Here is a 25,318-nt window from a genome sequence, read left to right on the forward strand (position 1 = left end):
GCGGGCGGGCGTGTAGGCACAGCGCGATCTCTCCGGCGCCCTCCCGCCCCGTTTCCCAGCGCAGTGGGCGGGTGCGCGCAGTGCGGCTGCCACAGGCGCAGCTGCGCGGCGGACCGGCCAGCCAGCGGGCGGGCGCAGCTCGCGGTGCCCTCCTGGCGGGCCGGCGCCGTGGTGCCCTGCCCCACCCAGCCTGGCCGTAGGGCCGGCCCTGGGAGCAGCCTCCACTGTCCGCCTTTCAACTAGGGCAGCAAGCCAGGGCTGAGGACTCACCACACTGCTAGACGTGGAGTGTTTTGAGTCCTTGAAAAATGTCAAGACACCGCCTTCCAGGACTGTCCATGAAGAACTCCAATTCTTCCTAAGAGGGGAGAAAGGGAAGGAAGAGAAGGAAACCTCATTCACAGAGCAGTGCTAACTGAGCAGCATGAAACGGAGGGGAGGAACTCTGCCTGCTCCAAGGGAAAAGGTTCCCCTGCCCTCAGTTATCCTGATTCCCTTCCACCCGCCTCTTGCTCTGCATTTCTCAGCCACCAACTTTGGCGTTAGGGAGAGTTCACACATGCAATTATTACAACATCAAGGTCTCATGCCATGCACCTCTCCTCAAGTTCAGGGCCTCTGATGAAGAGTCAGCAAGGCAGAAGAGCACTACCTCGGTGGGGCTTCTCAACTGAGGGAAGTCAGGCCATGGTATTTGGTCGAAGGAAGAGGTGGAGACAGAACCAGGAAGCCAAGCTGAGGTCAGTTCCAAGGAAGCAGTCCAAGCAGGGCAGAAAGGAGGAGACAGAAGGGCTGGGGAGGAGGAAGAGACAGAGGAGGACTAGCAAAGTCCAAGGAGAGATGTGGGAAGAAGACAAGATGGTGAGCTTGAGCTGCACACACAGGAAATGCTTTGCTGCACAGACAAAAGTCCTCTCCACCCTAGGGCCTTTTGGAACTGCCCTTCTGCAATCAGCTGGAAACAGAATTAGAGCACTGCTGTTTTGTGTAGCGCTGTTTATCCCACAACAATCCTGCAATGAAATCCCAACTCTGTTTACACAAAAGAAGTCATTCCCTGGCATGAAAGAAACTAGGCTGCCTCTGATTCAAGATGGGGCCTACAAGCCTCCATTGTTAAAAACACACACACACTTGCATTAAAATCTTTTTTTTCAAAACCACACACCCCTCCTCAATTAAGGAGGGGCATCTTTGCTTTAAAAGAGGAGGTTTTCAAATGGCTTGGATCCAGGATACCTGCGGGATTGATTGACCCTGTATCATCCTGCCCCAAACCCCAAGATCAGAAGGAGATGCACACAAACAAATCATTCTTACCTCTGACGTTTCCCTTTATCAGCAGTCTTTGTCCGAAAGAGCATCCCAGCCTTTTCAAGTGTTTTTAACTGAGTGGAGGGGAGGAAAAGGCTGTAGTTAAAATCTGTCCTTAACATTATTCACCCACACTTTCCCATTCCTAATAACAAGCCTCTTGCCGAGGAAAATCTGTGTACACACCATACATTTGAAGCACGCCCCGCAAGAATCCTGGGACCTATAGTTTATCTGTCACAGATCTACAACTCCCAGCACTTTTAAGAAACTAAGTTAAGTTTCCAGGATTTATTTCCAGGGAAGTCATGTGCTTTCAACAGCCTCTAATTGGCCTCTCCTGTTACTTATGTGAATGACTGACACCAATCAGTGCATATCCTGTCACTTCCTGCTAAAATCTTGATACCACAAATACTTTGTCCCCAAAGCTCTGCTTTCATCACCCCCCAGTTACCAATCAAGAGAAAACAGAAGAGAAATGGAAGAAGTGGGATTTGTGGCCACAAGAGTTATCAGCTGACTCTTTATGAAGCGGAAGGAAATTGGGTCCTCAGCTCACCACCCTATAGCATCTTATTTATTTCTCCCCACCCTCCCATCTTTTCCACAGATTAACCTTGTAGCTCAAAATGCAGCAAAGATCAGGAAGCCTGCATATACTGTATCCCTTCCTCAATGGATATTCTTCCACCGGTCCAAGACAATTCAGGGTTTTCCTTACCTGTCCCTCCTTTGGCCCAGAGAAGGTTGACCAGTTTCCAAAAGGGCTGCTGTCCAGGCTGGAGCCACTGCTGGTACTGTGGTGATGGTGGCCGGATGGAGTGACCTGGGAGGTATCCTTTTATTAGCAGGAGCAGCACAGAACAAGGGCATGTCGCAAACTGCTGAGCAGCCCACAGCGCCCGTGAAGCCCTGCCCAAATATTCCTGCGTTTGTGTTGATATTACCACAGAAGAAAAGCCTTGCCATCAACTAGTCCATGATACCATTTAATAAGGGCTATCAGACAGAGAGGAAAAACTGGATTTTGACTTAAAAAACAAAAACAAAAACCTTTCCTCAAAGCTTAATACCCCAAATCAGAAGAAGAATCTTCACCTTGAATTTCTGCCCCCAAAGCAGCTTTTAAAACAGGCACAGGATCTTGCCAGCTTTAAAAAAGGTGGCATTTGTTATTTTTACAGGGTGGATGGTTTCACTGACCACTTACGACAATGTTTTGTATAACATGATCACTTGCTATAACGTTCAGTGATGTTTCCTCAATGGGCATCAAAGGCCTAAAGCGGGTTTTTTTTTCAGTGACCCATGACAACTAATGGCTATAACAACAGGCCAGCCAAGAGGACACACTTTCTAGTTAAAATGGGGATCAGACTCCAGCCTTCTTCAGTTTGTAGCAGAGGGGGCAGAAGCACAGAAGATTTGGGGGTGTTACAAGGCAGCTGGCAAGTAGGAAACAGGTCTGAGTTTTACAGCTGGGTGGCCAAAGCAGCCTTTGCGGGGAATAAGATTATACTTATTTCCATCTGGGAATGCCTGCCTCCTCCTCTGTGCTTAGTGACTCTGCACACACTCTTTTCCCTCAAAGAATTCTGGGTACTGTAGTTCTCCCTCCTGGAGTGACAACTCCCAACAACCCTGAACGAATGACAGCATGGCAAACCATGGCAAATAATAATACAGTAATAATAATTTATTATTTATACCCCGCCCATCTGGCTGGGTTTCCCCAGCCACTCTGGGCGGCTTCCAACAGAAAAATAAAATAAAATAATCGCTTAAACATTAAAAGCCTCCCTAAACAGGGCTGCCTTCAGATGTCTTCTAAAAATCTGGTAGCTGTTTTTCTCTTTGACATCTGATGGGAGGGCGTTCCACAGGGCGGGCACCACTACCGAGAAGGCCCTCTGCCTGGTTCCCTGCAACTTGGCTTCTCGCAATGAGGGAACTACCAGAAGGCCCTCAGCACTGGACCTCAGTGTCCGGGCAGAACAATGGGGGTGGAGACACTCCTTCAGGTATACCAGGCCGAGGCCATTTAGGGCTTTAAAGGTCAGCACCAACACTTTGAATTGTGCTCAGAAACGTACTGGGAGCCAATGTAGGTCTTTCAAGACCGGTGTTATGTGGTCTCGGCGGCCGCTCTCAGTCACCAATCTAGCTGCCGCATTCTGGATTAGTTTTAGTTTCCGGGTCACCTTCAAAGGTAGCCCCACGTAGAGCGCATTGCAGTAGTCCAAGCGGGAGATAACTAGAGCATGCACCACTCTGGCGAGACAGTCTGCAGGCAGGTAGGGTCTCAGCCTGCGTACCAGATGGAGCTGATAGACAGCTGCCCTGGACACAGAATTGACCTGTGCCTCTGTGGACAGCTGTGAGTCCAGAATGACTCCCAGGCTGCGCACCTGGTCCTTCAGGGGCACAATTACCCCACTCAGGACCAGAGAGTCCTCCACACCTGCCCGCCTCCTGTCCCCCACAAACAGTACTTCTGTCTTGTCAGGATTCAACCTCAATCTGTTAGCCGCCATCCACAGGCCACAGGCTTTCCAATCTCTCCTTACCGGGTTGGAGGCATACTGGTCACCATCAAACACCAGTCCTTCCTGGTTGCCATAGGACGGCCAGCCTTGGTACGCAGAGGGAACGCAGAGTCCGTCCAGCGGCTGGTAGGAGCCAACCGGAGAATAATCTTCTTCAGGGTAGGGCTCAAGTTCATCGGGAGAAAAGTTGGGGTAGTCAGTTTCTGGAGTTGGCGGCTGAAGGAGGTTTCAGACAAGAGGTCAGCACACAGCATATTGTCGCACAATAATTCAGAGGTTCTTAAATCTCCTTGGAGACTCTTCCCCCAGAAGATAGCGAGGGAGCAAACCAAAAAGGCAGCAGGCATTTCTGACTGTGCTTTCAAAGGCTTATAAAATACAGAGGCCTTCTCCTGATCGATAGGGTGGGCACCTGCTAATCTATAGCAGGAGCAGGGAACCTTTGGCCCATGGGTCCCAATTTGACCCTGCCAACCTGTGGGGCAGGTGGGGACCTGTGGCTGCCAGCGTGCAATCAGGAGCTTTAAAGAGCACTCCTGATTCTGCACTGGCAAGGGAGGGTTTGCTACCTGTCCCCCACTCATATGCTGAGAGGTTGCTAGGTTCAGTTTTGCTGCCCAGTGTCTCACTGGGAACCTCGGAGGCAGCTGACCCTCGCAAGAGATTGGAACCTGAAGTTAGAGCCAATAAGGAAGCTGGCCCTGGAGGAAGAACCATGAGGGGGGAGACTTCACCAGACGAGGCCTCCTTCTACCCGCCTTGCCCCACCCTCCAGTCTCTACTTCTCAATTTGTATTGTATTATTTTATGCACTGTGGCTTGCGTCTGTTTTATTGATTGCAGTTTAGAAATTATTTATTGTAATTGTTAAGATTAGACTTCTGTTTAATTTTCATATGCTGATATTATTATTCTATACCAGGGGTAGGGATGCGGCCCAATCCCCTTCTCATTCCGGCCCACGGGCGGTCTGGGAATCAGCGTGTTTTTACATGAGTAGAATGTGTGCTTTTATTTAAAATGCACCTCTGGGTTATTTGTGGGGCCTGCCTGGTGTTTATACATGAGTAGAATGTGTGCTTTTATTTAAAATGCATCTCTGGGTTATTTGTGGGGCATAGGAATTCGTTCCTGTTTTTTTCCTCAAAATATAGTCCGTCCCACCACATGGTCTGAGGGACGGTGGACCGGCCCACGGCTGAAAAAAGTTGCTGACCCCTGTTCTATACTATTCTAATGATTGTTGAATGTTACTTTATTCGATGTAGGTTGTTCACTTTAAAGCCATGTTTTATATTATCACATTTTTGTATTGCATCAGATTGTTATAAGGTGTGCATTCTTTGTTTTTTTTCAGCTTGTAAACCGCCTTGAGTATTGTAAGATAGAAAGGCAGTATACAAATTAAAAGTGATGAGGAGGTGATGAACAAGCAAAACTTCGAGTCCTCCCTGGATTTTCTTTTCTTACCGTGACTTGCGGCGCTACCAAGGAAAAATGGGTCACCTGACAATGTGACCTCAGGGGACTGCATCTACCTCTCAAAATGCCCTGCTTAAGGTAGAGGCGCCCAGGCTCTAGCCCAGGCATCCCCAAACTTCGGCCCTCCAGGTGTTTTGGACTACAATTCCCATCTTCCCTGACCACTGGTCCTGTTAGCTAGGGATCATGGGAGTTGTAGGCCAAAACATCTGGAGGGCCGCAGTTTGGGGATGCCTGCTCTAGCCCAATACAGCTCCCTGCCCGCTAGGGCTGGGCGACACCTGGTTTACAACCTCGTGATATACCGCCAAGCTAAACATTGTGATATGCCGACATATCACAATGTCTGAAATAAGGATAGAACTAGGTAGAGGAATGGGCTGGCTTTTCCCACATCGTGATTTTTGCCGGTGATTCTTGTGAATCGCTGCCCCCTGCATGAGGCCGCGGAGAGATGAACCGGCCGAGGTAACAGGGGCTGCAGGAATCAAGAGAAGCATTGGCTGGCTTCATGGTTTCCCCCACACAGCGATTTTCGCATAACACACACACACACACATGATTCGCAATATGCTGCCAGGTCAAAAATTGTGAAACCAGTATTGTGATGTGGACTTGAAACTGGTTTTAGATGATATATCGCCCAACCCTGCCACCACCTGACCTATACAAATTAGATCCTATGTACTCACAGATCAAAGTACACGATCTGGACCAAAATACAAGACAAACCATGACCTACTTCCTGGAACAGGAAGGACCCAACTGGCAGCTTAAAGGCAGGGTGGATAAAAACCAATGATTTTTTAAAAAACAAAAAACAAAAAAAAAACCATTTTAAAATTTAAATCAATTTTTTTTAATTTAAATTGGATTTTTAAAATAAAATGCCTTTGGAGGGAAAATCTTTCTAAGGATAGTTTTCTGTTTAAGTTACACTATAGTCCAAAGGCTATTCATCAGGAAATAATGATTTGTTTTAAGTTTTACATGTGTGCTAAGTTTTTGTTTTTTAAAAAATGTTTAACCACATCAGTTAACAAACATGGATACATCTGCTATAATGTTATTGTTTTAGTTCAATAAACTGTTTAAATTGTTATTAAGGAAATGATTATGTTTCTCCTTCCAATAAAGTATAGCAGAAAAGTCCAAATATAAACAGTTAACTTATTAAACCTCACAATAATTTCATAATTATCTATGCATTTTCTAATAGTATAACCAAATCAGTAATTTTTGATGTAACTCTAAAAACTACTCTGAAAATTTACTATTCCAAAAACGAAACCTTCATCTGGTTGTAAATATTAAGATTATACCAGCAAGAATGAGTCTTTATGTAGAAAAATGATTTAAATCAAGTCTGACTGACTAGTGATTCAAATCGTGATTTAAATCGATTTGATTTAAATCAAATCTCCCCTGCTTATAAGCTCAATCCACACACAGCCTCAACATCAAGGATAAATTATTCGGACCCTGGTGACCCTCTTCGCCACATGGCCCTGGAGGAAAAATTCTTACTTACTCCTAACATGGAAAATCAGGCCATATGTATGTATTCAACACTCATCAACCAGTCTTTCCACAGGCAGTTTCCCAGGCCATAACTTTCTATCCACCAACGTCTCATCCCTGGACGTAGATTGCTTACCTTCCAAGTCCCGGACTGCAGAATCCGGGACCGGCAGCCGTGTGACACCGGAAGTTGTGTCGATGTAACTTCCGGTGTCGCTTTGCCCTTCTATGGGCACCAAAAATGGCCACCGCCGGCTTCAAAAGTAGCTTCTACGCATGACCGGAAGTGCATCGACACAACTTCCGGTGTCGGCCCGCCCATCTATGGGCACCAAAATGGCCACTGCCGACACAGGAAGTCGCATCTACGCACTTCCGGTCATGTCTAGATGCGACTTTTGAAGCCGCTGCCGGCCATTTTTTGTGCCCATAGAAGGGCAAATCAGAAAGGGGGAAAAAAAGGTCGCCGGCAGGAGAAAATAACGGAGAAAAACGGGAGACGAAGTGATACGGGGGACCATCGGGAAAAGGTAAGTAAAAACGGGGGTTTCCCGGGGGAAACGGGAGACTTGGCAGCTATGAGATTGTCCTCAGTCCTCACTACATGAACTAGACTTCTGTGGGCTATCCACTGCATCAGAATTTGCCCCCCACCCCAAGACCCAGTAGACCCCTTCCCGACATTTACCCTCCGATCCACAGGGCTGTAGGGCACAAACGCAGGCTGCATCTCCGGATAATTGAGGGTTTCGTCCCTTTGGGGTGCATCCCACGACGTCTCGCCCGTCGATGTATTGTAGAAGAACACCTGCCCGCTGGCCTCATCTACATATTGGTCCCACTCGGCAGGTGTGGCAGGGCTAAGGGCAAGCAAGGGAGAGCAAGAAGGAGGGGGGCTCCCACCGCAAGCAGGACCATCAATGGGAAGCTCCCACGTCGTTTGGCCAGTTGCCGAGTTGTAATAGAACAAGCGGCCACTTTCTGCGTCCGTGTGGGTCTCCCAGCTCGCCGGGGGGCTGCTGAGGTGGGGCTGGGGTATGGATTCAGTTTTGCTCGCAGTGGAGGGACTCCGTTCCAACCGCAGCTCCTGGAGATTCACATACACAGGATCTTCAGCTACCTCCTTGCTTGGCTGAGGCTACAAATAAGAAGAAAAAGAAGTCAGCCAACTGCATCATCACACAATTACGTGACACACAGAGGCAGGACACCCAAAGCCTCCAATTCACATAAACATGCTGGATTTCTAATGTTTGGTCAGCTGGATGTGACCATCTTCCTCTTTTGTAACGCCCAAACTTCCCTTGTCATCTAGCTCCTGTAAGTTTTATTTCCTATATTCCTCGCTATTTCCTCGCTATTATTTTCTCCTATTAGGTAATGTTAACTCAGGATGCTTTCAGACGACCTGAGCATTCACTCAGATCTGCTTGCAGGGAGGCCAGACAACGCTGCATCAAAACAAGTTCCACCCCACACTTTCTGGTGCTTTTCCCCATCACTTTCCTTACAGCAAAAGGCTTGACTTTTTGGGAAAGCGGGATTGTTGCCCAAGACCTCCTAAGCAAGTGCACAATGACTGGCCCAGTTCCAAAAGTGGGTTTGTTAGTCCTTTCTCCCTTTCAAACCTCTTCTGTCTATTGAAGGATGTACCTGAGAAATCCAAAGAGGGTTCACGGGGAGGGCAGCCCGTTCATTTCCTGAAACTTACCTGAATGCAGCACCTAGAAGAAAACCAAGTGACACAGGCCGACTATTTTGAAATGGAGCAAGAGACTTCTGAAACAAAGGACTTTCGGAAACGGTACATGTACAAAACAAAACAAAACAAAACCTGTGCAAGCATATAACTGTATGCCAGACTGTACACTATTACATCGAGAAAATTTCTTTACAAGTTGAAAGGAAGGCTCCATTATAAAGAAAGAAATATAAATTAAGATCTAGAGCAATGCAGCATAAAAACGGCATTTGCCCAGGGAATTTGCTTTTTTTGTGCCAGTTCTGAAGTATTTCCTCTTCTTTAGGCTGCCTCAATTTTGATTTTCCTTCAAAAGAGGTTTAGTTTTTGTCAGGGGTTCTTGTGACTACTCTAGAGTAACGACGTTCCGCATGCCGGTTTTTAAAACAGTTTTTATTAGTGCAGTCTATTTACAGTGAGACAGGTGTGTAAAAGCATGTCTGCTCATTCTGATGCAGAATCCGGCACTGAACCGCCCCGTGACTTCCTCCAACATAAGAGTCTTGGGACAGCAAACCTCCTCCCCCTCCTTCTCCTGCGTAATTCCGGAACCGGAGGAAAGGGTCTACGCTCCATGTTTTCCTTTTCCCCTCTTTCCCCCCCCTCTCTTCCTCCCTCCTGTGTAGCAGGGGCTCTCCCGTGCTGCCAGAGCCCTGGCCCTCTCTCCCCACTTCCTGACTGGTCTCCTCACCGTCCTCGCTGCCATCGCTGCTTGGGGAGGAGCTGCTTCTGATGAGAGGGGGAGGTTCTCTATACTCTCTTCCCCTTACAGTTTTCTTTTCAGTTTGGGGTTTCCTCAGTGCTTATTTTGCATTTTGGTTACATTCCATTTTTTACACTTCATGGTTTAAAATTTTTACTTGTGAACTACGCAGAGAAAGCTTTTATTAATGGCAGCATATAAATGTTGTAAATAAATATAACCAACCATTTAAAACATTAAACTTTTATTGTTTTGTGTTCCCTGGTGGACAGGAGTTGCCAGGGGTCAGTTTGCTCTGCGGTGAGACAGCAAAGGAAATTTGTAGTATCTTCTACACTACAGTAAGCGAATTACTAACTCCAAGCAAGCAGACCTACACCCCAAGTACCAAACAGCTATTCTGTGCCCCTGAAATATCAAGGTGGCTTCCCCCCCCCTCGATCCAGCTCCCAAAACAGCTACAGTGGTACCTCGCAAGACGAATGCCCTGCAAGATTAATTTTTCGCAAGACGAATGCTTTTTGCGATCTGATGGTGATCTGATGGTGAATCGCAAGACAAATTCGTTTTGTGAAAAATTCGTCTTGCAAATCGCGGTTTCCCATAGGAATGCACTGAAATTTAATTAATGCGTTCCTATGGGCAAAAAAAGAAATTTCAATGCATTTCTATAGGAAACTGCGATTCGCAAGACGAATTTTTCGCAAAACGAATTGACTCGTGGAACAAATTAAATTCGTCTTGCGAGGCACCACTGTACTTTTATCTTTGACAAGTTCAGTACTTCTCCCTGCTTTCCACATCTCTCGGCTCATAGCTAGGGTTACTACCTTTCTTGCACTGGCCTCAGCCTGAAAATAAGAAAGTGATACTCTCCGCATAATCTTAGCTCCATGTCAGGGAAGCTTCATGTGCTAAATTTCTCTCTATCTAAGGAAGGGGAGATGATAGGTAAGACAATATGGGCAGGGCTGGCTCCAGGTTTGCTGGGCAGAATGTCCTCTGGGGGGGGGGGAGCCCTCTCCTCTGTCAGTGGGTCCTGCTGAGCTTACCAGGCTATTCCTATTTTTCTTTATTAAATTTGTATACCCCGCTTCATCAGAAAATCGCAGGGCGGTTCACAACATAAAAGTACAAAACAAAAATGTAAAATACAAAATACTGTAAAACAAAAGTATAACCACCCAGTAACAGCTGGTTGAAGAGAAATGCTTTTGCATGGGGCCTAAAGATATGCAATGAAGGTGCCAGGCGAGCCTCCCTGGGGAGAGCATTCCACAAACGGAGCCACTGCAGAAAAGGCCCCGTTCTCAGGTTGCCACCCTCCGGACCTCACGTGGGGGAGGCACACAAAGGAGAGGCTCAGATGATGATCACAGGGTTGTGATGGCAGCTTTCTAATCAACCCTGGGTAGCTGGGCCTAGCCATCATTTGCATTTTCCATTGACGCCCCAGAGCAGCAACACTGAGACAGGGGTAACGAGGGAGATTAAAAGGGTGCCTAGATCCAGCCAGGAAAAGATAAAGAAATTGGAACGCAGGCCCAGGGCAGATGTCATTGCAGGGGGTTGATGACCCCCCAGGGTCCCTTCCCAGCCTACAATTCTATGATTCGTCAGTGATGAGCCCTGCCAGGACCCTGGGAGCTGCCCAAAGGCTCAACCAGGGCACCTGTGACTCGGGAGTCCCATTTGATTGAAGGCCTCACCCCAGAGCCTGTTTGCTGGTGTCAAGCCTGAGTCCCCGAACATGTGCAACAGGGGCAAAGAGTGCCTCTGAGCAAGTGCTGAGCTGCACTAAGTGAATCAGAGCCTAGCTGTGGGACCTGCTATTCTGTGCCAGGACTCAGCCTTGATCATTATACGAGATGCATTGCTGAGTTTCAGTCATCACTGCAAAACTATACAGCCAGCTGCTTCTCAGCTGAGAGAAAGTTGTTTGTCGGCATGCTCAAGCAGTGATACCTCCCTCCCTGCCCGCTTTGAATAATGAGTTCATTCTGCAGCTTCCAATTGGCACCTCTGCTCACACATCCTCACTCAGCTTCCTCTGTGCACAAGTTGCTACTAGACCATCAGGTCCAGTCGTGTCCGACTCTGGGGTTGCGGCGCTCATCTCGCTCTATAGGCCGAGGGAGCCGGCGTTTGCCCGCAGACAGCTTCCGGGTCATGTGGCCAGCATGACAAAGCTGCTTCTGGCAAACCAGAGCAGCGCACAGAAACGGCGTTTACCTTCCCGCCGGAGCGGTCCCTATTTATCTACTTGCACTTTGATGTGCTTTCAAACTGCTAGGTGGGCAGGAGCTGGGACCGAGCAACGGGAGCTCACCCCGTTGCAGGGATTCAAACCGCCAACCTTCTGATCAGCAAGCCCTAGACTCTGTGGTTTAACCCATAGCGCCACCTGGGTCCCTTAGACCTTGGTTACCCATGTGCAAATAAGGAGTGCTGCTCCCCACACTCACAGGAGGAAGCAGTGGACCAACTGCACACCGACATCCACAGAATTGTGGAACTGGAAGGGACACCACGATGCCCTGCACTGCAGGAATCTTTTGCCCAACGTGGGGCTCGAACCCACGACTCTGAGATTTAAGAGTCTCATACTCTACCGGCTGAGCTATCCAGGCAGAAACAGACCATTCCCTCTCAACAGGATGGCTTCCCAAATGAGCAGCTTGCCTTCAAGGTCGAGCACAGAAACTGAGGCTAGACTTGACATCTTCTGAAAGAGTGTGTCTGGCTGTTAACCAGAAGGTTGGTGGTTCAAGCCCACTCAGAGGTGGCTGTGCGCAGGATTCCTAGACTGCAGGGGATTGGACTAGAAGACACCCCCCCCCGCGTTCTCTCATGCTCTACAATTCTATGATTCTAGGAAGAAAAGCTAGAAATTTAGCCAGATTTAACTCATTTGCAGCTTTGCGGCTTTGGGAATCAGACATAGAATAAAGACCTGCATTACTAAGGCACATCTGCACTTATGATACTGCACTGATCTATTTGTGAATCTATTTTTTCTCATTCATAGGAAAAGCTGTGGTGTTTCCCTTGGAGTTTGGCACAGGGAAACCAAGTAGGTAAAAAAAGGTAAAGGCAAAGGATCCCTAGATGGTTAAAGGTAAAGGTACCCGACCGTTAGGTCCAGTCGTGAACGACTCTGGGGTTGCGGTGCTCATCTCGCTTTCAGGCCGAGGGAACCGGCCGTTGTCCACAGACAGCTTTCCAGGTCATGTGGCCAGCATGACTAAACCGCTTCGGGCGCAACAGGACACCCTGATGGAAACCAGAGTGCACGGAAACGCTGTTTATCTTCCCGCCACAGCAGTACCTATTTATCTACTTGCGTGCTTTCAAACGTCTAGGTTGGCAGGAGCTGGGACAGAGCAATGGGAGCTCCCCCCGTCGCGGGGATTTGAACCACTGACCTTCTGATCGGCAAGCCCAAGAGGCTCAGTGGTTTAGACCACAGCACCACCCACATCCCAACTACCAAGCAGGCATCAGGGGAAGGTATCTCCGCCCGCTCTGTGACCTCACTCTGTTTCAAGCGGCCAATGTGCACATAGCCAAAAAAAAAAACACGCTGGCAAGATGTGCATAAGGGGGAAGAGATTCAATGCAGTTCACATTTGAAGGCAAACCACCCTAACTTGCACTTTCCAAATGACAGGCACCCTTCAAATTTCACACTTGTCCAAATTTCACACTTCTACAGCCTAGTAACGGGCACAAAACTGCATGTACCAGGTAAAGGGTCCGTAAAAATGCATATATTCATGAAAAGGGTATGTGACAGTGTTAAATGTTGCAGAAAAATAAATAAAAAGCAGACACTGCCCTACAAATTTAGAAGTACAGTGGTACCTCGGTTTACAAACACAGTTGGTTCTGGAAGTCTGTACTTAACATGAAGCGTACTTAACCTGAAGCAAACTTTCCCATTGAAAGTAATGGAAAGTGGATTAATCTGTTCCAGACGGGTCCGCGGAGTACTCAACCTGAAGCGTACTTAACCCAAGGTATGAATGTACAGTGGTACCTCGGTTTATGAACACAATTGGTTCCGGAAGTCTGTTCATAAACTGAAGCGTTCATAAACTGAAGCGAACTTTCCAATTGAAAGTAATGGAAAGTGAATTAATCCGTTCCAGATGTGTCTGCGGAGTACTCAAACTGAAGCGTACTTAACCCGAAGCATGGGTGTAATTGGTTCCGGAAGTCTGTTCATAAACTGAAGCGTTCATAAACTGAAGCGAACTTTCCCATTGAAAGTAATGGAAAGTGAATTAATCCGTTCCAGATGTGTCTGCAGCGTTCATAAACCGAAAATTCATAAACCGAGGTGTTCATAAACCGAGGTTCCACTGTAATTGGTTCTGGAAGTCCATACTTAACCTGAAGCGTACTTAACCTGAAGCGAACTTTCCCATTGAAAGTAATGGAAAGTGGATTAATCCGTTCCAGATGTGTCTGCAGCGTTCATAAACCGAAAATTCATAAACCGAGGTGTTCATAAACCGAGTTTCCACTGTAATTGGTTCTGGAAGTCCATACTTAACCTGAAGCGTACTTAACCTGAAGCGAACTTTCCCATTGAAAGTAATGGAAAGTGGATTAATCCGTTCCAGATGGGTCTGTGGAGCACTTAAACTGAAAATACTCGAAACCGAGGCATACTTAAACCGAGGTATGACTGTAAAGGTAAGACACGTCCAGGAGGAAGAGAAAGACATGTGAATGGATGTGGGGAATGAAACCAGGGGTGATAAGGGAAATGGCAGCTTCCAACCGGAAAAGTCAAATCCCAGGCTCTATAGAAGTATGGGTTAAGGGTGTAACTACAATGGTAGTTTCCGATGCTCCCAGAAACAGTCAACATGAAAGGCAGAGCTGAGAGGTCATCCAAGCATGGACAAAGTTCAACAGTTCAGACGGGGATCCTCCTTGAGCCGAGTTGGGCACGCTCAGAGCCAGTGGGTGTTGGCTCACAAAGATGCTAAGAGCTTACAACAGAAACAGGCATGCAGACAAGAGTCTTTGAGCGGATGGGGAAAGTGGCTGCTTTATTCTTGGGCAGGCGACTGCCGAGGGCTGAGGACATAAATAGATCCCAGGTTGCAAAACTCAACTCAGCCAAGAGGAACTACCGAGGCAGAGAGCATGCTGGGGAGAGAATACGGTATCAGTCCAAGCTTTTGGGGTCTCTCACAATAATAATAATAATAATAATAATAATTTATTATTTATACCCCGCCCATCTGGCCGGGTTCCCCCAGCCACAATTCACCCTACACAACACAAAGCCAGCACACAGACTCAGCTGTCTTTGGGTCAAATCTCTTTCAGTCGTGAACTAGGAGGCAGCTATCCTTAGACAAGCCACTGGTCTCAAGGCACTTCCAGACAACCTGTTTATTGAGCACTCACCCCAATCTGTTTGCAGGGAGATTAGACAACCTGGGCTATTGAACAAATATTCACTCCGAGAGGCCGGTGCAAGTATTAACCCACGCTTCTCGTGACATTTTCTCACCACCTTCCCTATTGCAAAAATAATCCAATATTTGGGGGGGGGGGGAACGAATTTGCTGCACAAGGCCTTGAATTGCACAACTTGAATTTGCTGGCAAGCGATGGAATCCCACCTGAAAATAGTAACAGAATAAGAAATGACCCTCCATTCTCAACCAATCTGGACCTGAAATATGGGCACGGGGTAGAATGTTCCTTCTCTGCAAAACTTCAGAGCCAGATTTGGAGGAGAAACGGTGACCTGATGATAGCGAGGGGGTCATGCCTCTGGATATTCTACAACTGAATGCAATTCTGCAGCCGTGCCCTGGCAAGGCCTGGCTGAGTTTAAGGAAGGAAGTGGAAGCGCCAGATTTCACCCCCAACAGCAGACATGGGCGGAGGCGGAGAAAACCTATTTTGTGCTCTCTTCAGCATAAAACACCACCAGGGCCACTTTCAAGTCGTTTGTGGCAACTGGATCTTTGCAGGCCTGAACATGGAGAGCAAAACAGGACTGCTGCGATGACGCCACCGTCTCTCCCTTAGGCCAGCACCCTGTCTCCAAGAGAGGTCAACCAGATGCTTCTGGGAAGTCCACAAGGAGGACATGAATGAAGGCAGGACCCTGTGCTCAGAATCTAGCATTCAAAAGATATAGAAACCCCACTTTATGGTCAAGGCCGGCCTACATTACTGGTCTGTATTAAAGATCACGAAGAAACTGCATGAAGCTCTTGGAATGCAGGAAAAGCGTCACTTCAAATATTTTTAGTAGCCGGCAAACAGTCGTGCAAACTGCTTGAAGACCTCAGTACAATCCAAACAGTTGCAATCTCATGCACACTCATTCCAGGTAATTGTGGCCGTGACTCCAGCCAGACTGACTCGCTCTTTAGACCGCAAATGGGTCATTGCAGCCCTCCAAACTGCTCTTTGGAGTATAGCACCAGCAAATAAAAAGCTGCCCCCCTCCCCTCATTATGGCACTCAATTCCAAGCGATAGCACACAAGCCCCATCTCTGGTCTCTTTTAAACAGGCTGTAAAAGGCTGATTTATGTATTGTGTCCTTTGGGGGTTGGATTAGAATGTCTGGTAGTCTTCAGTCTTGTTGCAGGGGGCAGTATTATTAGGGCACCACAGAAATATTCGGATAATATTTAGGGAAGCTTTTAATGTTTAATAGATTATTGTATTTTAACACTTCTGTTGGAAGCCGCCCAGAGTGGCTGGGGAAACTGATCCAGATGGGCAGGGTATAAATAATAAATTATTATTATTTATCATAATAGCTCCCACTTTCTTGCCCCTGAATAAATTTAGACCTTTGGCATTTTTACTTCCCCTTCCTGTCTCAGTCTTGCCAATGTGGGGAGGAGGAGGAGTAGGAGGAGGGAGAGCAAACCCCAAACAGCTCTAAATTGCCTGAGCAAAGTTCAGATCCTGAAAAGGCTTTTCCTTGTCCAAAGGTGCAAAGCTCCACAAGTCTGCTTGGAAGCAAGCTAGCTCAGTGGGGCTTATGACTAGATATGGGGCTGCAGCCTAAAGTTTTCCAGGGAGGCGTAATTTTCCTGACTACTTTCTAAAAGGCGTGCATGAACTTCCCTAGGAATCTCATACCGCTAGCCCCAGATATACAAGTGACCCACTGCAGCTATTCAAGAGAGAGAGAGAGAGAGAGAGAGAGAGAGAGAGAGAGAGAGAGAGAACACTCTGCACATGCCCAGAGGCCCCAACACTGGCATCCCCAAACTCGGCCCTCCAGATGTTTTGGGACTACAACTAACATCATCCCTAGCTAGCAGGACCAGTGGTCAGGGATGCTGGGAATTGTAGTCCCAAAACATCTGGAGGGCCGAGTTTGGGGATGCCTGCCCTAAGACATCCACATATTTCCAGCCCCAGCCCACGGAGTACAAGTCAAGTTCTGCACCACCTCAAAAACAAGCTCTAAGCAGCACTCTTGACTTAGTAACTATCTACCTTTCCCACATCACCATACCTTGGAAAGGTCGGGCGGACGACGTGATTTGCGCCGGGAAAACGATTTGGGGACCCAGTCGCCCATTGCCAACGCAAGCCAAGAAGGTATGTCACAGAACCCAGACGCAGCGCCTTAATGGGGAGAAAATGGCTGAGGGTGGGCGGGAAAGGGACAATTCACTTTCTCAACCACTGGCCAATCACGAGGGAAGGAGCAACACAACGCAGTGCACAAAACAAGAACCCTCGCCGATTGCCTTTTGCAGGTTTCCTGTTGAGGTTTGTGGGATAGATCAGTTGCTGTGACAACAGGGGCGTTAAGTCCTACCTAATGTGCTCCTCTGACAGTTTCATAGCCACTCATCAAGACTTCCTCCTCTGAGCTCCTGGGGCCATGCACAGATCATGGAGGGAAGTGCCAAGGATTCAGTCCCTCTGCAAATCCTACGTTTTTTTTACCTGTGAGCCCTACATTCCAACAGTTATTCAGTGTGAAATGCACTCTGCACATGCACAGAGGATGCTCTCTCCCACTTCAAAAACAGGTATTCCAGGGAGGCGTAATTTTAGCAAAGCAAATGAATGGACAACATAGTTTGTATTAATGTATTAGTAGCTTCTGCAGAGGTTAGGCCAGGCATCCCCAAACTTTGGCCCTCCAGATGTTTTGGACTACAATTCCCATCATCCCTGACCACTGGTCCTGTTAGCTAGGGATCATGGGAGTTGTAGGCCAAAACATCTGGAGGGCCGCAGTTTGGGGATGCCTGGGTTAGGCTGTGTACACACTATACTTTCAAAGCACATTCTTTCCCTCAAAAGATTCTGGGCACTGTAGTTAGAATTCCCAGAAACCCTTCAGGAACCACAGTACCCAGAATTCTTTGAGGGGGGGGATGTACTTCGAGTGTGCGTTAAAGGCATAATGCATATGAAGCCTAGGTCTGGTCTTTATCAAGCATTTGTTCAGGGCTGAGGTTATAAGGCAATGAACACGCAACCCCATTTGTTCACACATCTTTCTATTACACGTTCGTTCCTCCCACAAATTTATCAGTTCCTGTTCCTATCACTTTTCTAACCACAAGAAGTCCGTTTTTATTTTTTAAGTGGATTTATTGCATCTTTCGGGGCCACATTCCTCCTTGGCCAACCCTCTGAGCCACAGGGTACTTTATTAAAAGAGAGGAAGAAACTTTACTGGGTAGTTAGAAAACTGAACACACCCTCCTCACAGTTACTCTGACCTTGACGTGTTTGCAGGCGGCCCGTGAAGTATTAGATCACTGGGTGTGTTTTGCAAAGCAGTTATGCACAAGAAATTAAATCAGAGACCAACAAGAACTCTGCGGCACCCGCTGCAACAAACCTGAATTTTAACATTCCCAAGAAGCAGCGTGCTGAGGGCAGGACAGGAGGTGCTGGCTAGCGAAACCAAGTGGTAAACTCGAGAATCCACATAAAAAAGCAACTCGTCACATGCTGGTACTTCACGACCAGGCATCCCCAAACTGCGGCCCTCCAGATGTTTTGGACTACAACTCCCATGATCCCTAGCTAACAGGACCAGTGGTCAGGGATGATGGGAATTGTAGTCCAAAACATCTGGAGGGCCGAAGTTTGGGGATGCCTGCTCAAGACAACCAAACTGTCCATCTCTCCCACCCTCGCCTGAATACCTCTATGCTTAAAGCATCTATAGGCACTGCAATCCATCAACAACCCTCTTCCATCTTAACAGGATGCCTTCATGGGACACTTCGCAAAGTGGGCTCTTGCCCAAGAAAACTCAAAGTAAAACAGGCGATTCACAGTGCAACCATTTGCATGTTTTCTTAGAAGAAGTAAGGGGAGGAGAGACTAACAGGCTTAACAAGTTGAGTGTGCATAAGATTGTCACTGTCACATCTCTCTACTTAAGCCTGATTTCTGTATTATCAGTATGTGGTGTTTCTGTTTGTTTATTCAAATTTTCCCATGTAACCACAAAAAAACACAGCTTCCCATCCGGCTGACAGGTTGAGTTACAGAAATATAGTATGAGATGATACGGAGGGCTAAACAAATCAAACCTGTATACTGTATTAGTTTATAAGGTACCCTGTTTCTCCGAAAAGAAGACATACCCATAAAATAAGCCATAGCAGGATTTCTAAGCATTTGCGCAATATAAGCCTTACCCCGAAAATGAGACATAGTGATAGGCGCAGTTCTGGAGGGCCCCAAGAAAAAGGCAAGGCTGGACGCGTAATAAAAAATAAGACATCCTCTGAAAATAAGCCACTGTGGGGTTTGTTTGTTTTTTTTAGGAAAAATGAATATAAGACGGTGTCTTATTTTCGGAGAAACACGGTAGCTGCAAACTGCACCGGTAAGATTCCTCACCTTTGCTCTACCCTCAAATTGACAGCATTCAGGTGGGTCGCAAACAGCACAAGAGAAGCTCGAAAGATTGCTTTTGGCCACATGGGACAAAAACAAGTGTTTTATTTGATGCCACCAGACTTAACACACTACGGCTGCTCTCCTGGAAACCTTCAGCCGGAAGTTCCCAATGAGATCTGCCAGGCAACACCACTCACTGCCTTACTGAGACAAACAGCTAAATGCCTCTAAATGCCACTTGCAAAATTGCAAAATCTCCACTACAAACTGCAGAGGAAAGGACCTGTTTTACAGGCAATACTGCGGTTGTGAACCTGCCCAAGCCCCCAGCTTCATTAACAGAGAAGTCTCATGGCTACACTTTTGGTGGGAAGCACCTGCTCAAAAACTCTGATAAGCAATGTGAAATGGACACAGGGAGATTTCTTACAAATTTCTACTTACCCCAGGAGCAAAGAAATCGCTACCTTAGGCCTTCAGCCACACTGGTCACTTTGCTTAGCTGGATTTTTCAGCAAACAGCCCCACCCCGCCCTGCTAGGACAGGTAAAGCAAACGGGTCATTTGCATAAGAGAAAAGGGGCGAGGCCTCCCTGGTTTTAACCCTCTCCTTGCCTCATTTGGCCCCTGGACTCCTCCTCTGCCACTGAATCACCCGTAGAGAATCCGTGGCTGGAAGGCAGAACTACCACAAGACAGGATGTGGCTTCCAAGCAGGGGCATGTTGTTGTTGTTGTTGTTTTTGCTGTAATAACCCTCCCCTGGAGGCCAGGATCCACCAGGGCGACGCTGTTTTTCATTCAGCCTTTCAAGATACAAAGCACGGTAACAGGAGGAGCAACTCTGAGAATATGCAAAGTGCACTATTTCACTACTAAGCGCACAGCAGTCAGCTGCAGCTCTGGGACTGGGAGGGGGGAATATTCCCCAATCAAAGGTTGTCACTTGCATTTTTAAAATTTTGCAATTTTTATAATTTTTTTTTAAAGTATGAAAGAGTGAATGTGTAACCCCCCCCCCAGCATTGCACATATTCAATCATAAGTCAATCATTTCTGTGGCAATCTGCTTTGGAATTAGTTTAGAATGAAAAGCAGAATAGAAATGGAGATTTTTCGTTAAAAATCCCGAAAACATACATTCTAAAACTACATTTATCCCAAAATACACATTTTTAATGTATCTTGGTACTTTTTTCCCCTCCTCCCCCCTTTTTTTGGGGAGCAGAGAACTGTATTGCAAAGCCCACAGAAGCAAAAAGACCCAGTGATAACTGCATTCCCCCATCTGGGAAGTATGAATCAGGTCAGTGCACTTAAAAATGCAGAGCAGGCTCAATCCCCAGGCCCCAGTGGACTCGGGTGCATGAATTTGGCTAGCAACCATCCCTGCCACCCTCTACATTTCAGCACACCTTCAAGGTTTCTCCAGAAACTAAGGAGAACATTTTTATTTTATTATTTTGGTCATTTTGAAATTTTAAAAAAATCAGTCCCCTGACAAAACCCATCTATTTAGTAGGAAGTTGAAAAGTGTCCCCGGATTTATTGAAAAAAATCTGGTAACCTTAGCCTAAGCTCCACTGAATGCAAAGTCTACCTTGCTGACGAATGACAGCATCTTTACAAATCTAGGAACACCCACCTCCTGGTTGAGGCAAGTAACTCTCACAACATCCTGTGGCAATTATTTTCACCAAGTGCTTAAAAAGATGCACTGTAATCATTGCTAGCAGTCTCCAACAGACGTATCTCATGCATTCCTCAAGCTCTTTTAACAGCCCCATCCTATGCCAAGGGAGATGGACCAAGGCCCACGAAAATAAATTAAGTGCACCTAACATTGCATAAGATCAGGCTGAAATCCTTTGCACATCAGCTTGAGAGTAAATCAGTTTTGAATTGACGAGACTGTGAACACGCATAGGACTGGTCTGTAAGCGACAACAAATCAAACCGTTCTAATGGCCCTTTCCACTTCCTGTGATGATATATATTCCATACGACAACTATGCATCTCAGGGCAACAAAATTCCTAAGACCTCATTAGTTTGAAACCTGTAAATTTCAACGCACAGCTCTAGGTGCAAAAGCTACTGATTACCTTTTAAATCTTTGCATCCTTCCACTACATTTCTGCTTGTTTGAAAACACAAGGCATTTTTATTTAAAAATTAAGGAAGACAACCCTTCCATCCTGATCATTTTAATTATCATTTGCATCATCCCCCAATATAATCTCCTCCTTCATTTTAATGGCAGAGTGTATATATTGCTACACCTCAATCCCCACACCAGTGCGAGATTCCAGGATTTCTTTGGGGAAATGAGGCACAGTGGAGATTGCAGCGTCTTTATGATATATGGTTTATTTATACAACCTGAGCCTAAGGTTCCACATAGCAGTCATACCCCAAGAGCAGGCATCCCCAAACTGCAGCCCTCCAGATGTTTTGGCCTACAACTCCCATGATCCCTAGCTAACAGGACCAGTGGTTGGGGAAGATGGGAATTGTAGTCCAAAACATCTGGAGGGCCGAAGTTTGGGGATGCCTGCCCAAGAGGTTCTGCCTCCTCCATAAGTGCAGTATTGCATTAAAACACATCCCAGCCATTTTTCTGCCTCTCTCTCCAGCCCCACTGCTTGATAACTCAGTCGCATAACTCTTAAAACTCTCCACTAAGCTCCTGTCCATATTGCTTCCCTCCCTTTCTCTGAGCTCTTGGCTTTTATCTCTCCAGTTAAAGGGCCCCCACTTCTCTAAGGCGAGTTTCTTTTGATCGCTAAAGACCAATTACCGAGGCTAGTCCTGACTTAATTAGCCCCAACACTTGGCTTCATTAAAGGATTAGCAAGGTCTGGCACAGCTCAAATATGCACTTGGGTCTACCCTAAATACAAATGACTCTGGCTATTTCCTGCCTTTAATACTCCGAACCTAAATTAAATTCTACCACTAGCACGATCTGGAATCTAGGGTGTCTTGCACCCCCAGATTCATAACAATATGATTAATTTCAAACATGTGCATGCACACAAGCACACACACACACCACTATCATGCCAACTTCAGATTTAATAAATTCAGGTCCTCTGGGCAAAGCCGCTGAGACAGGTCAGCAGGGTTGCCAACTTCTGCTCCTGGCTCTTGCTCCTCGCCTTGAAAAGCAGCTTGATCTACTGTCATCAACATGCTATGAAACGCTCCACTTCCTGTAGATCGAGCAGTTGTTAAAGGCACAGGATTTCCTCCCCCACCTACCCAGACTTGTAGCCTTATAAACCAGGGTTAGAAGCTGGTGGACTTGTAGCCTTATAAACCAGGGTTAGAAGCTGGTGGACTTGTAGCCTTATAAACCAGGGTTAGAAGCTGGTGGACTTGTAGCCTTATAAACCAGGGTTAGAAGCTGGTGGACTTGTAGCCTTATAAACCAGGGTTAGAAGCTGGTGGACTTGTAGCCTTATAAACCAGGGTTAGAAGCTGGTGGACTTGTAGCCTTATAAACCAGGGTTAGGAGCTGGTGGACTTGTAGCCTTATAAACCAGGGTTAGAAGCTGGTGCAGTAGCAGAACAGACAACAGAGCCTTCTACTGGAAGATACGGTGCACATGTCTGCATGCAGACGTCTCAGGTTTTGATTTCTGGCTTCTTTAGGTAGGGCTCCCGGGAGAGACCCCTCTCTGAAACGTTGGAGACCTGCTGCCAGTCACTGCAGGCAATACAGTACTGAAATAGTTGGACTAATGGTCAGAAACGTAAGAGATGGCCTTATACCAAGAAGCTACATGGGGAAGTGGGTGCAAAGACAGTTCTCACTGAACAAGGCTCCATCAGCATCCTAGCTCAAAGGACCCTGTGGTGGAGTATTTCTGGAGGAAGCAGAAACAGGCACCTTGTAGTCCCTCACACAGCAACCCATGAAGTCATGTATTAGAAACAACAGTGGTAAATACCATGGGGCATTAGTGTGCATGTGTGGAATGCACAGTTCAAGCTTGCACACTATGTGGCAATGTTGTTGCGCATACTGCTTGGAAAACATTAGCACACATGCATGCACAGAGCCTGGTTCGCAATTTGACCATCAGCTCCCTGCTCCTATTTAGAAGTTCTCCAGCTGCCACTACCCTCTCAATACTTTCTTCTTTTCAGACCTGCTGCTCAGGGGTAATGCCCTATTCCTATTCTAGCCTGGGAACAATGCTAGAGCTATGTTGGCTCCCAGTACGTTTCTGAGCACAATACCAAGTGTAGGTGCTGACCTTTGAAGCCCTCAATGGCCTCAGCCCAGTATACCTGAAGGGGCGTCTCCACCCCTATCACTCAGCCCGGACACTGAGGTCCAGCTCCGAGGGCCTTCTGGCGGTTCCCTCCTTGCGAGAAGTGAGGTTGCAGGGAGCCAGGCAAAGGGCCTTCTCGGTAGTGGCGCCCGCCCTGTGGAACGCCCTCCCATCAGATGTCAAGGAAATAAAAAACTACCTGACTTTTAGAAGACATCTGAAGGCAGCCCTGTTTAGGGAAGTTTTTAATGTTTGATGTTTTATCGCTTTTATTATTATTAATATTAATAGTCTGTTGGGAGCCGCCCAGAGGAGCTGGGGAAACCCAGCGAGATGGGCGGGATATAAATAATAAATTATTATTATTAAATTATTATAGGGCAGTAGGGGCAGTTCCCTTGCACAGGGTGCCGAGCTAAGGGAGGGCACCATCATCATCATCTCTACTTATACAGCTACCTACTGAGAAGATCCATAAAAAGAAAGTGTACCAAAATGAAATATTGTGAAAATAATAAATACATTTTTTTCAGGGGGGGGGGGTTACCTAATTTTGTCCTCAGGGCACCATGTTACCAAAGTCCACCCCTGCTGGGACTGAGGCTTTAGGTGAGTGGGGTGTATCTTAGGATCTCATGCTTAGGAACCGAGCTTTTATTTACCTCCTGCTTCAGGAGCAGGTTTTATACCACTAGGAGGTGGTGCTGGCATTCAGGTGGTGCTGCCTGCAGTTTTAGAACCAAAGTCGCATAGGCAGAGATCCCTGCATTGCAGGGGGGTTGGACTAGATGACCCTCGGGCTCCCTTCCAGCTCTACAATTCTATGATTCCATAAGCTGTTCGGCTAGTTCTCAATTTGCAGTTCACCGCTTTGATTTCGGTGGTCATCTGTCCAGAATCTTTGGGACTGGGCAGGTCACAAGTGAAACAAACAAGCAAGCAAGGCTGATTTGCATCTATTTATCAGTCGAGGTGATCCGTCCGAAAATAACCTCCCCAAAATGAACGTTTGTCATTTTCCAGCTAATAAATAGATTAAGTCAGGAGAAAAAGTGGCAGTAGAAATTGGAGTTCTTGGGAAAGTCCAGAAATAAACGATAAATTGCAAGAACTCAGGCCAAAAGAAGATGGATTTCAAATAAATCTCCACAAGGTTTTATTGATGTGATGCGGAGTTTAAATGGGAATCAATCCCAATGTTGAAGGCAAATAAAGGTAAATTCCAGTAAAAATCAGGACAAGGCCCTGTTTCGACTATTCTTCGTCAGCTGGAATATGTTTAGAGATCTGAATGAATTTTTATTATAAGGAGAATTATTCTAAGATTCATTTCAACTGTCTCAATATTCCAGCTGACGATGAATAGTCGAAACAGGGCCTTGTCCTGATTTTTACTGGAATTTACCTTTATTTGCCTTCAACATTGGGATTGATTCCCATTTAAACTCCGCATCACATCAATAAAACCTTGTGAAGATTTATTTGAAATCCATCTTCTTTTGGCCTGAGTTCTTGCAATTTATCGTTTATTTCAGGAGAAAAAGTGGCGGCAGCTTTCCCTGCTTCTCCGGCTGCACTGTCAGGGGGGTCCTATGGACAGCCTTCCAGAGTCCCTCTCCCAGGGACAAGCACCCAAGTGGGAGTGTTGTTTGGCATCTGCAACAGGCCTGTCAGTTTGTTCAGTTCTGGCCACTGCCCCAGGGTGTGGCCTCTGGCATGCACCGTCCCCCACTTCGCCCTGTTATTTATAGCAAGGCAAAGCAGAACAGATTACATAAACCAAGGTGCCAGGGGAGAGTTACATAAACCAAGGTGCCACTGCAGACCGACGGCTAAAATAGTAAAG

The 25,318-nt window shown here is 46.8% G+C and overlaps 1 protein-coding gene across 3 annotated transcripts in view; it reads right to left on the minus strand.

The window, feature by feature from the left end:
* The window catches only part of ARHGAP27 (Rho GTPase activating protein 27), a 60,614-nt gene that overhangs the window by 19,479 nt on the left and 15,817 nt on the right, over positions 1 to 25,318 (minus strand). For 2 of the 3 annotated variants that reach the window (XM_035134996.2, XM_060282318.1), the window contains exons 3-7: positions 7,555 to 8,004; positions 3,885 to 4,079; positions 2,039 to 2,143; positions 1,321 to 1,388; positions 271 to 358 (exon numbers count right to left, since the gene is read on the minus strand). In XM_035134996.2, coding sequence (XP_034990887.2) covers positions 271 to 358; positions 1,321 to 1,388; positions 2,039 to 2,143; positions 3,885 to 4,079; positions 7,555 to 8,004 — 906 coding nt within the window. Of the gene's footprint in view, positions 1 to 270; positions 359 to 1,320; positions 1,389 to 2,038; positions 2,144 to 3,884; positions 4,080 to 7,548; positions 8,005 to 25,318 lie in introns of all 3 variants that reach the window. The other variant, XM_060282319.1, reaches the window with a different exon arrangement.

The sequence above is a fragment of the Zootoca vivipara genome, chromosome 13 (genome assembly GCF_963506605.1).
Source record: "Zootoca vivipara chromosome 13, rZooViv1.1, whole genome shotgun sequence".
NCBI classification, from domain to species: domain Eukaryota; kingdom Metazoa; phylum Chordata; class Lepidosauria; order Squamata; family Lacertidae; genus Zootoca; species Zootoca vivipara.